We start from the raw sequence: 15,745 nt of genomic DNA on the forward strand, positions 1-15,745 counted from the left end.
GGTCAATTATTCATTTACAGGTATTAGTGACCAGGGTTGTGGTTATAATTAATGTTGTGCGTAGGAAGGAGGAATTTTGGTGAGGGAGGGAGGAAGGGAGAGAATTGAGGTAGCCTCACTGTGTGGCAGTAACTCTTGTTTTGCTCACCATACTAGCTTCGTGTTTCGCTATGGGGAACACACATGTACATGGGTATATACAGTGTGTGTGGAATAGTGTAATAACAGCACCAGGAGTATGTTGAGGAGCTATTTTGGTGAGGGAGGTGACGTTGTAATTGTGGCGTCATCTGCTGTCTGCTGTGTGATTTGTTATGCAGTGTATGGTGGCCACTATACTGTTTGGACACAATACCGGCTTACTGGCATAGTTCTGGTAAATAAAACATGTAGATAGGTATATATAACATGTGTAAATTGTGTAATAAATACAATAACAGTATGGTGGGAGGAGCAATGTTGGCGAGTAAGATGTTGGAGTGAGGGAGGGAGGGCTGGCTGGGTGTGGCTGCTCACACTCGCCGTGTTCTGAGTGTGTTGATGGTGAATGTGTATAGTGTGTGACAGTGTAGAGTGTGTACATATGTTGTAAATATACATAAATATACTTGAAACATTCGTGTGAATAACTATGATTTGGAGGAGCAATGTTGGCGAGTTGGAGGAGTGAGGGAGGGCTGGCTGGGTGTGGCTGCTCACACTCGCGGTGTTCTGAATGTGTTGATGGTGAATGTATATAGTGTGTGACAGTGTATAGTCTGTCAATAGACTGTATATATACATAAATTAGCATGATACATGGTAAATATGTGCAACATGTGTACACAAGTGTCATGCACGTAACACAGTGTCTTCAGACAGTACAGATGTTTTACTGCCATAATATACAGTAGTGTACGTGTTCATTATACATAGGATTAGCATGTAAAAACAAATAAAATGTATTTGGAACTGTGCGCAAAAAAATGTGCAAAAATATATTTGCGGCAACTCGCACGCCCCGCCCCGGGCGCCCCACTGGCCCCGGGAGCATACTGCTCTGGCGCACGGGGAATTATGACGTCATGGCCCACCTTTCGGATCCCATAGCAGCCAAAGTAAGTACAATTTCGAACTTGCATGGCTATACCCATATACAGGGAGGGGGTTTTTGACGTTTTCCGAAGAAAAAATAATTTTTTCCTAAGGTTTCATTTCCTGCGCACTGGGGGGATGTCATATTTATATTCCGCGCAGTTAAAGGGTTAAACAGGGAGGCTGAGTGTTGTCTGAAAGCAGAGCTTGTTATTCTGATAGCAGATTTTTTCTGGGTGATGATAGGCTTGAGGTAGTTTGCTGTGGTTGAATCCCATGCACAAATACCGTATGTAAGATAGGGATAGATTAGTGCATGAGAGGAGAGCAGAGTTTGGAACATAATATCCAATTTTGGAGAGTATATTAACTATTTGAGACTTTTTCTGGGGGGAGCCCCTATGGCTCCCCGGAGCTATCCATGGCTCATATGGATATCCTAACTATTTTGCATCAGTCGATGTGGGTGGAGTTCTAGCCTACCGGGGACCACGAGCCAGAACCTGGCCTCCCTCACAGAGACACGGGGAGCAATGGCCCATAGAAATGCACATGTGATTTGGAGCATTCTATATCTGCCATCGACTGGGACAGGCACCCAGAAAGGGAAGCGCCACAAAATAAACCCCTATTCTGGTTAACAACGAAAATTGACAACGAGTGGACAGAACTCCCCAAAAGAAAAACGAGCAAACAAGCATGACATCACACGAGCCGTGCCGCATGTGTGTGCAGCTCCCCCCTCCCCGGGAGGGGGAAAGGGGAGCCCCAGACCCCCGAGCCGGCAATCCACGCCCCAGTTCCTCGGCTGATGGGATAGTGCATGGTCGTGTGGCTCCAGCTCCAGTCTTGTCTCAGTGTTGTGACTTGTTTTCAATGCTGCTCTTACGGTGGTCGTGTGAGCTGGGAGTAGTATTCTCAGGTACTCGGGCTGCATGTGCTTAGGGTCACCTTCCCTGAGTGCCCTGTAAGTACCACCCTTGGGGCTTGGGGTGGCCTTCCACAAGTCACCATAGCAGTGGTGGTACTGCATTGCTAGTTTTCACCTATAACAGCTGCCGGCTCTGTTCCCACTGGGTACCTTGTCCACTTGTGTGGTTTTACATTTCTTTTTGTTTTTGCCTGGTGGGGGTCTGCCTTGTGTTTTCCCTTCCCCTTATGTTAGGGTCGTTTGTGTGGTGGCACCTCTTGCTTCGCCCTCACGGGTGGACACATCCCGTGGGTTCAGCTTTTAGCAGATTGCATGGTAGTTTGGGACACCGGTTAGCAGTGCCCTGCCTGGGATAACCCTTAGCAGACCCAGTCTAGGGGCCCTGGGAAACCCCGCGGGGGTTTCCCCGGGTTTTCCTTCCCGGCGGAGTCGTACCAGAGCTCGCGGTTCCGTTCGTCGGGGTGGGCGACAGGTGTCGGGTTTGGTGCCGGTGCCGCCTGCGGTCCCACCTGTGCCTGGTCGGCGCGGTGTTCGCTCTGCGCGCAGGTCGGGTTCTCGTAAGGGGCAGCGGCCCTTTCGTGGTTCGCCCCATTGGCGAGGCGATGGGGGGGAGGCTTTCTCTGTTCGCTCACGCCTGGTCTCACGATTTGTGGGCTTTTCGGGTCATTTCTCGTGGCCTGAAGTGGCGTTGCGTGGCTCCTCCTCCTATGGGGTGTTTGGGACTGACGGGGCAGGCTTCCTCTCCTGCGCTCCGTCGGGTCATCTTTGAGTGGGTACGCTTGGGCGTGGTCGAAACAACTCCGTCCCTCAGGTGGGTTTCCCGCCTGTTTACAGTTCTGAAATGGGATTGTGCGGACCTGCAGTTCATTCTGGACTTGTCCCGTCTGAACCCTTGGGTTTCTTGCCCCTCGTTTCGGATGACTACTGTCCCAGGTTCGGCTTCTGTTGGAGCCGGGCGCTTGGATGGTGTCCCTGAACCTCAAGGACGCGTATTGGCACGTCCCTATTCATGTGGGGTTCCGGGACTGGCTCGGTTTTGTTGTGGGGTGTCAGTGCTACAGTTTTCGTTGTCTCCCCTTTGGGTTGAACCTGGCACCTCGCGTGTTCACATGCCTTACCCGGGTCGTGGTGGCCCGTCTCCATCTGTTAGGTGTTCGGGTGTTGGCTTACCTCGACGACTGGCTGGTTTGGGCTCCCAGTAGGTCCGTGTGTCTGCTCGCCAGGGATTTGGTGCTTTCCCAGCTCGCCGGGTTTGGGTTCCTGGTGAACTGGCGGAAGTCCCATCTGGTGCCCTCCCAGGTTCGGTCCTGGCTGGGTCTTGTGTGGGAATCTCGGACTGTTTCCTTGTCTCTTCCTCCGGAGTCTATCCTTTGGCTACAGTCTCACCTGTGTCTGTTTCTGGGGGGGCTCCTGGGTCACCCGGCGGTTGCTCGAGGGTTTGTGCGGGAGCCTGAACTTCGCAATGTTGGTCTACCCGCCGGGTCGGGTTTGGATTCGTCGGCTGTTCTGGTTCCTTTGGGGACGTCCCTTCCGCGCCTCTCACGATCGACCCCTGGCTGGGTTCGACCCCCGGGGGCTTTGTGTCAGCTGCTGCGTCGCCGGCCTCCTCTTTGGGTTTTTCGGGGTTCAGTGCCTTGGCGACTGCCCAGCCCTCGCTCGATGTGTTCACGGATGAGTTGTCTCTAGGCTGGGGTTTTGTGACCAGTGCTCACCAGGCCGGCCTGGGACGGTGGGGTCCGCCCTTCCGTCGGGTCCACAGCACGGTGCGGGAGTTCGCGGCGGTGTGGTTTGCGCTTTGGAGGGTTCGAGTCGCCCGCAGATCAACAATCCGGCTCCAATCGGACTGCTCCCCGGTGGTTCATTGCCTGAACCGAGGGGGTTCGATGCGGTCCTTGGCTCTTTGGGGTTGGTCGCTTTGGGTGACTCGTCTGCTGAGTTCTCGGGGTTTGGCTCTCCTGACAGTTCACGTCTGGGGGGTGTCCAACGTCCTGGTGGACGGCCTGTTCAAGTTCGTTACCCTGTCCACGGAATGGGGCCAACTGACTCCTTCAGTTGGGTCTGTCGGACATTCGGGCGCCCGGAGGTGGACCTCTTCACGTCGGCATGGTCAAGGCGTCTTCCGGTTTACGTGGTGCCCTTCCATGACTGCGAGGCCATCGGGATCGACGCTTTTCGGCAGGACTGGTCGAGATGGGATTCCTGTACCTCTTTTCCCCGGTTCAGCTGCTGCTCCAGGTCATGGCTCGCTTGGAGACTTACCAGGGTCGAGTGGTCCTCTTGGCCCCGTGGTGGCCGGCCCAGCCGTGGTTTCAGGCGCTGCTTGCCCGGTGTCCGAACCCGGAGGTTTTTCCGCGGCTCCGCCTCTTTCATAAGATCAGGCCAGTACGGTACGTGACTGGTTCGCTCTTCTCCGCGTGTCTTCGCATTTAGAGTTTTTGACTCGTGTTTATCACCATCTTTATGGTGAGCAGGTGGCTTCCTTGTTGGTTTCTCATCTGCGTGTTTCCTCTCGGTGGCAGTGTGAAGTTTCCTGGCGATCCTTCCGGTTCTTTTTGACCCTTCGTCATTGTTCCTCTCATTCGGTTTGGGTGGTGTTGTCCTTTCTCTCTTGGTTGTTTCAGGACCGTCACCTGATGCCTAATACTGTCGCCTCGTATCGTGCAGCGCTGGCAGAGCCGCTGCAGCTTGCTTTTGGTATTGATGTTACTTCTGCGCAGTTTCGCAAGCTGTCTCGGGCGTTGTTTCACCTCCGGCCTGCTCATGTGCCGCCTGAGCCGTCCTGGTCCTAGGACAGAGTGCTTTCCTCTCCTTGGTTTGTTGTGGCCCCTTCTGTTCAAGATTGTTTTGCTAAGGCTCTTTTTTTTCTGTTGGCATTAGCCTCTGGGGGTCGCGTGGAGGAGCTTCATGCTCTTCTCCGGCACAAAGGTTTTTGCTCCTTTGGTCGTGGTCTTCGGTTTGTTCGTTTGCAGCTGTCTCCCTCTTTTCTGGCGAAGAATGAGGCTGCTGCTTTCCGGAGGGGTCCTTGGGTTATGGATGCTTGGTTTGTCAGGCCGGGGGTTCACCATGTGTTGTGTCCGGTAGCGGGCCTCTGCTGTTATCTGTGCGCCACGGCTTCTGTGTCCGGGGACGCGCTTTGGGTTGATCCGGTTTCCCTTCTTCCCTGTTCGCGGGTTCGGGTCTCTCAGGTCGTCCGCAGGGTTATTAAATCCAGCCAGCCTGCGGTCTATCCCTGTGCCTATGATGTTCATAAGTTTGCTGCTTTTGCTGCTGTCTTCGGCAATATGTCTTGGGCTGACATTTGGGCACAGGGATTTTGGCGGTCAAACAGGGTCCTGGCTGCACGCTACCTTGTTAATGTTCCTGGACCCAGTCGGGCCTGTGTTGCTTTAGGTCAGCGGTTGCAGCATGTTGAGGAGTGGAGCACCGACCACCTCTCGGGTAAGTCCCCTTGGTTTTCTTGGTAGTCTTTGGTGAGGCAAGACCTTTGACCGGGCCGCGGGGACACTAAAAAAGCCCCAAAATCATCTCAAGATAACCTCAAGAAGGTAGCTCCGGGGGTGCCGTAGGGGCTCCCCCCAGAAAACCAGTGTTGAATGTAATGAAAAGCCATTTTCTGGGTGAGTCCCGGAGGCTCCTTGGTCTCTCCCGCCCTCCGGTTGGCGTTTTTTTCGCGGTTTTGATGTCCAGCCTCTGAACTGGGGCGGGGATCGCCGGTTCGGGGGTCTGGGGCTCCCCCTTCCCCCTCCCGGGGAGGGGGGGAGCTGTGCAGACATGCGGCGCGGCTCGTGTGATGTCATGCTTGTTTGCTCGTTTTTCTTTTATTTATTTATTTATTTATGCATATACAAGAATGTACATAAGGAATGTGAGGATACAATTATGGTAATTACAGTCTTGTAAAGCCACTAGCACGCGCAGTGTTTCGGGCAGGTCCTTAATCTAAGAAAATTTTAAGGAGGTAAATACTTGCAAAATTTATAGACAAAAAAATGATAACAGATTACATGGAATGAAAAAAAAAAAAAAAAAAAAAAGATGAGAGAAAATTATAGGTACAGTATATTAAAGCACATAGGTAGCTATGATTGATTGCAATGACAGCTTAAAATGATAGTTGACAACAAATTGGTAGGCACAATACAGCAGAAACAATATAAGATTGATTGCAATGACAGCTTGAATGGTAGTTGACAAAAATTGGTAGTCACAATACAGCATATGGCTAGCACATAAAAGAAGACAGCAATGTACACAATGATAAGGTTGTTTGATATTACATAAAAATTAGGAGATTGGGTACCACTAGGTACAGAGCAAATTTAAAGCTCAGTGTAGGAAACTAAATAGATGAAGTTAAGTACTTTTTGGTTTTGCTTTTAAATAAGGCAAAAGTTTTACAGTTTTTCAATTCACTAGGAAGTGAGTTCCATAGACTAGGTCCCTTAATTTGCATAGAGTGTTTACACAGATTAAGTTTGACCCTGGGGATATCAAAGAGATATTTATTTCTGGTGTGGTGATAATGGGTCCTATTACATCTGTCCAGGGAGAGTTTCAGAGCATGGTTTGCATTTAAGAACAGGGTTTTGTAAATGTAGTTGACACAAGAGAATGTGTGGAGGGAGTTAATATTTAGCAAGTTTAGAGATTTAAACAAGGGAGCTGAGTGTTGTCTGAAAGCAGAGTTAGTTATTATTCTGATAGCAGATTTTTGCTGTGTGATGATGGGCTTAAGGTGGTTTGCAGTGGTAGACCCCCATGCACAGATACCATAATTAAGATAGGGGTAGATTAGTGCATAATATAGTGAGAGGAGAGCAGAGTTAGGAACATAATATCTGATTTTGGAGAGTATACCAACTGTCTTAGAGACTTTCTTAGTTATGTGTTGAATGTGGGTGCTGAAGTTGAGTCTCTTGTCTAGGAATAGGCCAAGAAACTTGCCATCATTTTTATTACTGATGTTAATGTTGTCTATCTGTAGCTGAATTGCATTTGATGATTTGCTTCCAAATAAGATGTAGTAAGTCTTTTCGATGTTTAATGTTAGTTTGTTCGTTGACATCCATAAGTGGACTTTTTTTAATTCATTATTCACAACATTATTTAGTGTATGTGGGTTGAGGTTTGAGTAGATAAGGGTAGTATCGTCAGCAAACAATATAGGTTTGAGAATATTAGAGACATTAGGCAGATCGTTTATATATATAAGAAATAGAAGAGGTCCTAAGATGCTGCCCTGTGGCACTCCAACGGTAATTGGTAGAGTGGAAGAAGTTGTATCATTGATGGTTACATATTGGTGTCTGTCACTAAGATAGGATCGGATGTAGTCAAGGGCAAGGCCTCGGATTCCATAATGCTGGAGTTTAAGTAAGAGGAAGTTGTGATTAACAGTATCAAAGGCTTTTCTTTTCTTTTCTTTTGGGGAGTTCTGTCCACTCGTTGTCAATTTTCGTTGTTAACCAGAATAGGGGTTTGTTTTGTGGCGCTTACCTTTCTGGGTGCCTGTCCCGGTCAATGGCAGATATAGAATGCTCCAAATCACATCTGCATTTCTATGGGCCATTGCTCTCCGTGCCTCTGTGAGGGGGCCAGGTTCTGGCTTGTGGTCCCTGGTAGGCCCTAGAACTCCACCCACATTGACTGATGCAAAATAGTTATATGGATATCCATATGAGCCATGGATAGCTCCGGGGAGCCTCTGGGACTCGCCCAGAAAATGGCGTTTCATTACATTCAACACTGGTTTTTTGGTAATGTGTTGTATGTGGGTGCTGAAGTTTAGTCTATTGCCTATATATAGGCCAAGGAACTTTCCAACCTTTTTATTGCTGATATTAACATTGTCTATCTGGAACTGAATTTCATTTGTTGATTTGCTTCCAGATAATATGTAGTAGGTCTTTTCTATGTTTAGTGTGAGTTTGTTGTGGAAAACAAACATAAGTGGACTTTTTTAAATTTGTTATTTACAATATTATTTAGTGTTAATAACGATGTATAATGTAATCGATGAATCCCATTGTACCTTCTTGTTAATAAATTATTATTTTTATACATTGGCCCCTCTGTTTACGAATTTAATCTGATCCCAGAGACAGTTCGTAACCTGAAAATTTGCAACCCGAAACGAATTTTCCTACAAGAAATAATGTAAATTGAATTAATCTGTTCCATACTCCCAAAAATATTAACTTCAAAATACATTTAATGCCTAATTTATACAAATTTAGTTCTATAGCATGTACAAGTTAAAGCTTACCTTTATTGATAACTCTTGTTGGCGTATGGAAGATGGGGGAGAGAGGAGAGAGATGTTTGGAAGGGGAGTCCCCTTCCATTATAACATCAGGTAGTGATGACTTCTCTGGGGTACTCTGTCCTACGTTTTGCCTGCATACCACTAGGACCTGGTTGTGGCTTACTGCTTGTTTTTCTCACTTAAAACCTTTCCATAGAAACTTATTTTCCCTACATTGTAACACTTGTCTGTAGTGAGGCATCAGTGTCATTAAAAAGGTTAAGGCAACGGCCTACTGCAGCTTGCACCGAGTGAGTAGTTTCAACAAAAGTTTGCGTTTCTTCCCATAGTCTGCACCACTTCTTAATTGATGAGGAAGGGGCATTCTGTTCTGCCTCCTCCTTCCCCGAAGAAATTTCCTCGGCTGCCTTTTGTTATTTCTCCTTGTGAAAGCCTAGTAATTATTCGGTGGTCAGTTCTTCGCTGTGTTCCTCCACCAACTCCTCCACATCAGCACCATCCAACTCCAAGCCTAATTGCCTGTGCCAGCCCAGAGAAACAATTTGCTCAACAGGCACTTCAGGTTCAAACCCCATAAAGTCTCGTTCTGGAACACATTCAGGCCACAATTTTCTCCAGCCAGAGATCATGGTTCTTTGAGTCACTTCTTGCCAGGCTTTGTCAATGAGTTTTAAAGCATTACAAATGTTAAAATGGTTATTCCAGAACTCTTTGAAGGTGAGGTTTGTGGAATCGGTCACTTAGAAACATTTCCGGAAAAGTGCCCTTACATAAAGCTTCGTAAAATTGGAAATGATTTTCTGGTCCATAGGCTGAAATAGAGGCGTGGTGTTAGGAGGAAGGAACTTTATTGTAACAAAACAAAATTTATCCAGCAATGCATCTTCTATGCCTGGAGGATGAGCAGGAGCATTGTCGAGGAGAAGCAGGGCCTTGAGAGGCTAACTTTTTTTCTGCAGATATTTTTTTTATGGAAGAGCAAACCACTTCATTCACCCACTCGGTAAAAAAATTGCCTTGTCACCCATGCCTTACTATTAGCCCTCCACATCACACACATTTGGCTTTTCTACACATTATAATTTTTGAAAACCCTTGGATTTTTGGAATGATACACAAGCAAGAATTTAATTTTCAAATTGCCACTCACATTACCACACAGCACAAGAGTTGGTCTATTTTTCATAGGCTTGTGTCTGGGCAATGACTTCTCCTGGGTAACGTATGTCCTCTTGGGTAATCTTTCCAGGATAGTCCTGTCCCGTCACAATTCAACACCTGTTGTGGTAGGTATCTCTCACTATCTACAAAGTCTTTAAATTCGTTAATAAATCTTTCAGCTGCTAGTTTGTCTGAGCTGGCAGCTGAGACAAATTATGAGCAGAGCTCATAATTCATTGTGTAGGGGGACAGAAAGCCAGATTGTATTCTTACACGTTAGGTTTATTTCGAGGTCCCCTCTACCCCTAGGTCAAATTACTTACCCTGCTCAGGATGCAACCCCACAGCAAGCTAACTCCTTGTACCTAGTTATTGCTAGATGAACAGAGGCATTAGGTGAAAGGAAATGTGCCCAACTATTTCTGTCCCACCTCTGGGACTCGAACCTGGAATTCTCGATTGTGCATCGAGAACAAACCTGAATGTACTTCCGGAACCAATATATGATGGTTACCCAAAATAGGTTAAGAATATATTTGCTACTTCACTGAAGCAACACTGGCTTGCATAAGAAGGAGCATTTCCTTAGTCTAATCTAAAGCTGGTTGGATGATTGTTCTGACTATATTAATGCTACTTTCTTGATTTAGAGGTATTCATGTTATAACATTTTCTTTGCAGGCATCTCAATATATGCCAGATATTGAGAAGTTAATGGAGGACCTGAAGAAAGTAATAGACTTCTTAGACATCAACAGAGAGGTAAGTAATTAATTTAAACATTGATTCCTTCTCCTTATACACATTGCATTCATGACAAGTATCTTTTTATTATGTGCATCATTGTTTCTTGGATTTTAAACACTATCTCAAGAACAATTGGGATTAATATCTATGTAACCAGGTCAGACCCGAGGCATTAAGCAGGTAAGGCACCACTAATAAGGATAGCATGTCTTAGAGCAGTAAAATACAAAGGTAAAGTGATAATTGATATACCAAATGGTTATTAAATTGCCAATGTGGAAAGTTTTCTTTCAATATGTAATAGGATTGTTTTTCACCATGTGATCTCTTTATGATTTTATTATAACAGTAGTTTTTGTTTTTCATTTCAAAGGATCAGTTCCCAGGCAGGACAGAAATGGTTTGGCACATTCCATTTCACCTGCTGCTTTTATTCCACTAGCAGTAAATTGGTATATGGGAGTTAAACAAATGTTGTGTTTTACATCCTGGGAAAAGTTAGTGGTTGGCCTAGGGGGACGGTCCCGATTAGCATAACAGGCTTCCTGTTTGACAACGGAAATTATGAGAATAATGATGAAACACTTGAGGTGATTATTGAAGAAAATGGAGTAGGGAATAATGAAGGATTTTTGGATGGAATCGAAGAGGAAATTAATTTGGCAACTCATGATATAATGATCGAGGAAACTGTTAGGTCACAGGGCAATGAGTCTGTTGCAGGAGGAACTGAAGGTTTTAATGAAACAATTCACGGATCTTAACCCTTTAACAGCACATTGTATTCTGAAAAAGCTTGCTAATCCGAAGCCCGCTGATCTGGAAAATGCCCTAATCCGGCCAAAATCATGTCTGGATAATGTTATATTCCTATCTGGACAGAATGTCCTTAGAATCCGGATGACTGGAGATTTGTCCGGATACAAATAGACAGGCAGAGAGTTACCGTATATGCTGCCGTATAAGTGAACATTTGAGGCCTAAAAATCTCCCCAAACCAAAAGTTGACTTGCCGCCGAATATAAAATGTGAAACTTTATCACAGAGATAAACAAGTGAAATGCCTGGCCTAACACTCGTTGCACATGTTGGAAGGGAGGGGAGTCGGGCAGGGGGAGGAGAGGAGGAGTCGGGCAGGGGGAGGAGAGGAGGAGTCGGGCAGGGGGAGGAGAGGAGGAGTCGGGCAGGGGGAGGAGAGGAGGAGTCGGGCAGGGGGAGGAGAGGGGGAGTTGGGCAGGGGGAGGGGAGAGTCGGTAGGGATTGAGTGTGGTTGTGGTGGGTGTCGGTGTCGAGTGTGGCTGTAATTACCTAAGTGTAGTTACAGTATGAGAGCTACGCTCGTGGTATCCCGTCTTCCCAGCACTCTTTGTCGTATAACGCTTTGAAATAACTGACGATTTTGGCCTCCACCACCACCTCGCCTAACTTGTTCCAACCGTCTACCACTCTGTTTACAAAAGTAAATTTCTTATATTTCTCCGGCAGCTTTATTTCGTTAGTTTAAATCTATGACCTCTTGTTCTTAAAGTTCCGGGTCTCGGGAATTCTTCCCTATCAATTTTATCGATTCCTGTTACTATTTTGTATGTAGTGATCATATCACCTCTTTTTCTTCCATCTTCTAGCTTTTGCATATTTAATACCTCTAACCTCTCCTCGTAGCTCTTGTCCTTCAGTTCTGGGAGCCACTTAGTGGCATGATTTTGCACCTTTTCCAGTTTGTTGATGTGCTTCTTAAATTATAGGCACAATACAACCACTGCATATTCCAGCTTTGGTCTAACAATAGTCGTGAACAATTTCTTTAGTATTTCTCTATCCATGTATTTAAAAGCAATTCTGAAGTGTAGCATAGACTCCTCGCACAATGTTCTTAATGTGGTCCTCAGGTGACAATTTTCTATCTAGAACCACCCCTAGATCCCTTTCTTTGTCAGAATTCTTTAAAGATTTCTCACATAAATTATAGGTTGTGGGGGGTCTGTGTTCTCCAATTCCACAACATGGCATTTATTCACATTAAATTCCAATTGCCAAGTGGTGCTCCATATACTGTACTTATTTTGTCCAAGTCTTCTTGAAGAGCATGACAATCGTCTAGGTTTCTTATCTTCTCTATTATCTTAGCATAATCAGCAAACATATTCATATAATTCTGTATTCCATCTGGTAGATCGTTTATGTAGACAATGAACATTACCGATGCAAGAACTGAACCCTGTGGTACTCCACTCGTGACATTCCTCCAGTCCGATACATTGCTTCTGATTACGGCCCTCATTTTTCTATGTTAGGAAAGTTGTCATCCATGTTAGAAGCTTACCTGTCACCTTACCTCTTGTGTGGAACTTTAGTCATTTATTTATTTATATACAAGAAAGTACATTGGGGGTTAAGAGAGAACATACAGTTTAAGTTGGAATTACAATCTTGTAAACCCACTAGCACGCATAGCATTACGGGCAAGTCCTTAAACTAACCTTAAAGCAAATCCTTAAACTAACAAAGTTTTAGAGAAATAAGAGTAAAATTTATAAAAAGTGATACTGTCAAAAGCCTTTTTTAGGTCCAGATAGATGCAATCAACCCAACCATCTCTTTCCTGTAAAATCTCTGTGGCTTGATCATAGAAACTGAGTAAATTTGTTACACAGGATCTTCCAGATTGAAAACCATACTGTCTGTCTGATATTATATAGTTTTTCTCTAGGTGTTCTATCCATTTAGGTTTAATTATTTTTTCCAATATTTTGACTATTACATTTGTCAATGATACAGGTCTATAACTGAGAGGGACTTCCCTGCCGCCACTTTTGTAAATTGGAAATATGTTACCCTTTTTCCACATGTTGGCTACGACTCCTGTACACAGGGATGGGATGCCTGAAAAATCAGGTGAAGTGGAATGCTGAGCTCAGATGCACACTCTCAGAACCCATAGTGAAACGCCATCTGGACCAACTGCTTTGTTCTTACTTAGCTCCTTGAGCATTTTATCCACTTCGTCTCTTGACACCTCTATGTGCTCTGTTGTTCTCTGGAATTCTTATTGTGTCTGGTTCTCTGAGGATTTTATTTTGTACAAACACACTTTGGAACTGTTCGTTTAATGTTTCTCACATTTCCTTAACATTTTCAGTGAATGTATCTCCCATTTTCAATCTCTGAATATTATCCTTTATCTGCAATTTGTTGTTTATGAATTTATAGAAGAGGCCTGGTTCTGTTTTACATTTGTTCACTATCCTTTTTCAAAATTTCTTTCTGCCTCTCCCCTCACTGCCGTGTAGTTGTTTCTCGCATCTTTGTATTGCTGGTATGCTTGGGGGTTTGTCCTCTTCCTATATTGATTCCATTTTTGTGACTTTTGGTCTCTGACCCTCTCGCAATTTCCGTAGAACCAATCCTGTTAACTAGTTCTGCATCTCTGCTCTGGTATAAATTTTTTTGTGCCTTTGTCATATTTTTCACAAAACTTGACATACATCTTGTTTACTTCATGTCCTAACAGCAAGTCATTCCAGTCTAATTCCTTAAAGAAATGTCTTGAGTTCTCCATAATGACCTCTCCTGAAATTGGGTTTTTCAACTGCTTCAGCCTCATTTTCTTCCAGATTATAATGCATTGCATACTTTATTCCCAAAAAACATTGTCACTTTTAACCCAAGGGAGGAAGGGACTGAATGTCAAATATCTTTAACTCTTTCCTGGTAAATATCAAATCCAGCATGGCAGGAACATCCCCTTCCCATGTCCTCGTAGCTTGTTTGACATGTTGAAACATGAATGTTTCCAGAATGAGGTTTACAAATCTACAAGTCCAAAAATCCTCTGTTCTAGCTTCATATGCCTCTGAGTCTATGGATTTCAAGTTGAAGTCGCCGACTACCAACAGTCGTGATCTATCTTCATCAACTCTCGCTATAATCTCTCATTATTGTTATAAGACCTTCTCGTTTATTATCCAGCTCCTCCTTTGATCATGTGTTGTATGGCAGTGCATTTATGATCGTTAGTTTATCATCCTGATTGCATATGCATATGCATGTTGTATGGCATATGCATTTATGATCGTTAGTTTATCATCCTGATTGCAGATCTCTAGTGCTATTATGTCAACTTGTCGTAGATTGGCAATCATTATTTTGTTTACCTTTAGGTGTTCTTTAATTATCATGGCAATGCCACCACCTTTCCTAATGTTTGTCCTGTCTCCAAACTGAGTAGCTCCTTGGGAATATGACCTCATAAAATATCATCTTCAAGTTTTGTCTCCGTGAGTGCAACAATGTCTGGTGTCTGCAGCTGTATTACATCACTTAAATCCAGTATCTTTGATTTCACTCCATCTATGTTGGCGTATGCAATTTTCAGGAACATGTTCCTCCTCTCCTTATTCTTCACTCCCCCTCTCTTTAGTGATTTTGTTGGTTTGCCTTTTTGTACCAATTTACTGGCCTGCCTACCCCTATCACTTTGTAGAAAAAAATTGATTTCTTATTCATTCAATTTGTTAGCTGTCCTAACGAATTGAAAAGCTGTCCAACTTTTGCCTTATTCAAAAATAAAACCAAAATGTACCTAATTTCATCTTCATAGTTTCCTACCTAGTGCTCTATACATGCACTGTATCTAGTGCAACCCAATCCCTCAATATCTGTACCTAAACCATACAATCTTTACCTTTATCATCATTGCTATCACCTTGTATTATGGTTGTTATATTGAGGACATAATTTACTGCATTATGCCTTGAAATGATCCTCAAAGTGTGCTTCAAGGAACCAGTTGATAACCCTCAAATTTTACCCTTATGTACCTACTAATGTCATTATTATGTATTAATCTAATCTTTGTGCATTGTGTCAATTTTTCTTACAATGTACCTGTAAATTTTTTTTTAAATTTTGCTGGAAATTACCTACTTAATTAGGACATGCCCGAAATGCCTTGCGTGCTAGTGGCTTTACAAGAATGTAAAATCATCATTGCTATGTACTCTCAATCTAAACCCCCAATGTACCTTGTATATAAATAAATAAATATAATAAATATCGACCCCCAAGTCTTTCTCTCTGATTCTTGAAGAATTTCGTCTCCTAAATGATTCTTATTCTTTAATTATTTTTTATTTATATATACAAGAGTTTTTTATATTCTTGTACAGCCACTAGCTGTATTTCGAACAAGTCCTTAATCCTATGTTCCCTGAAATACGACCCTGCCAAATCGTTTAACAATTAGGTACCCATTTTATTGTTGGGTAAACAGAGACTACAATTAAGAATTGAATCCCAGTAAATCTTCCCTATCCAAAACAAAGGGTTCCCGAAACACCAGGCGAGTGTCCAGCCACTACACTCCGGGAACTGCTGTATATGATACCTTTTATTTGGTGCCTGCTCCCTGCACCTATTTTCATTACATAACATTTGAGTTAAACTCTAACAACTATTTGTTAGACTTTTCCATCAGTTTGGCCAGGTCTTCAAGCCTCAGGCTTTCAACTGTCTTAATCCTTTTCATAATTTTGGCGTCGTCAGCAAACATTGAGAGGAATGAGTCT

General features: G+C 44.1%; 1 protein-coding gene across 1 annotated transcript in view; it reads left to right on the top strand.

The window, feature by feature from the left end:
* The window catches only part of LOC123755724 (RING finger protein 17), a 928,112-nt gene that overhangs the window by 127,654 nt on the left and 784,713 nt on the right, over positions 1–15,745 (top strand). Inside the window, exon 8 of the mRNA XM_045738465.2 lies at positions 10,113–10,193. Coding sequence (XP_045594421.2) covers positions 10,113–10,193 — 81 coding nt within the window. The remainder of the gene's footprint in view (positions 1–10,112; positions 10,194–15,745) is intronic.

This window comes from Procambarus clarkii, chromosome 43, assembly GCF_040958095.1.
Source record: "Procambarus clarkii isolate CNS0578487 chromosome 43, FALCON_Pclarkii_2.0, whole genome shotgun sequence".
In the NCBI taxonomy this organism is placed as follows: domain Eukaryota; kingdom Metazoa; phylum Arthropoda; class Malacostraca; order Decapoda; family Cambaridae; genus Procambarus; species Procambarus clarkii.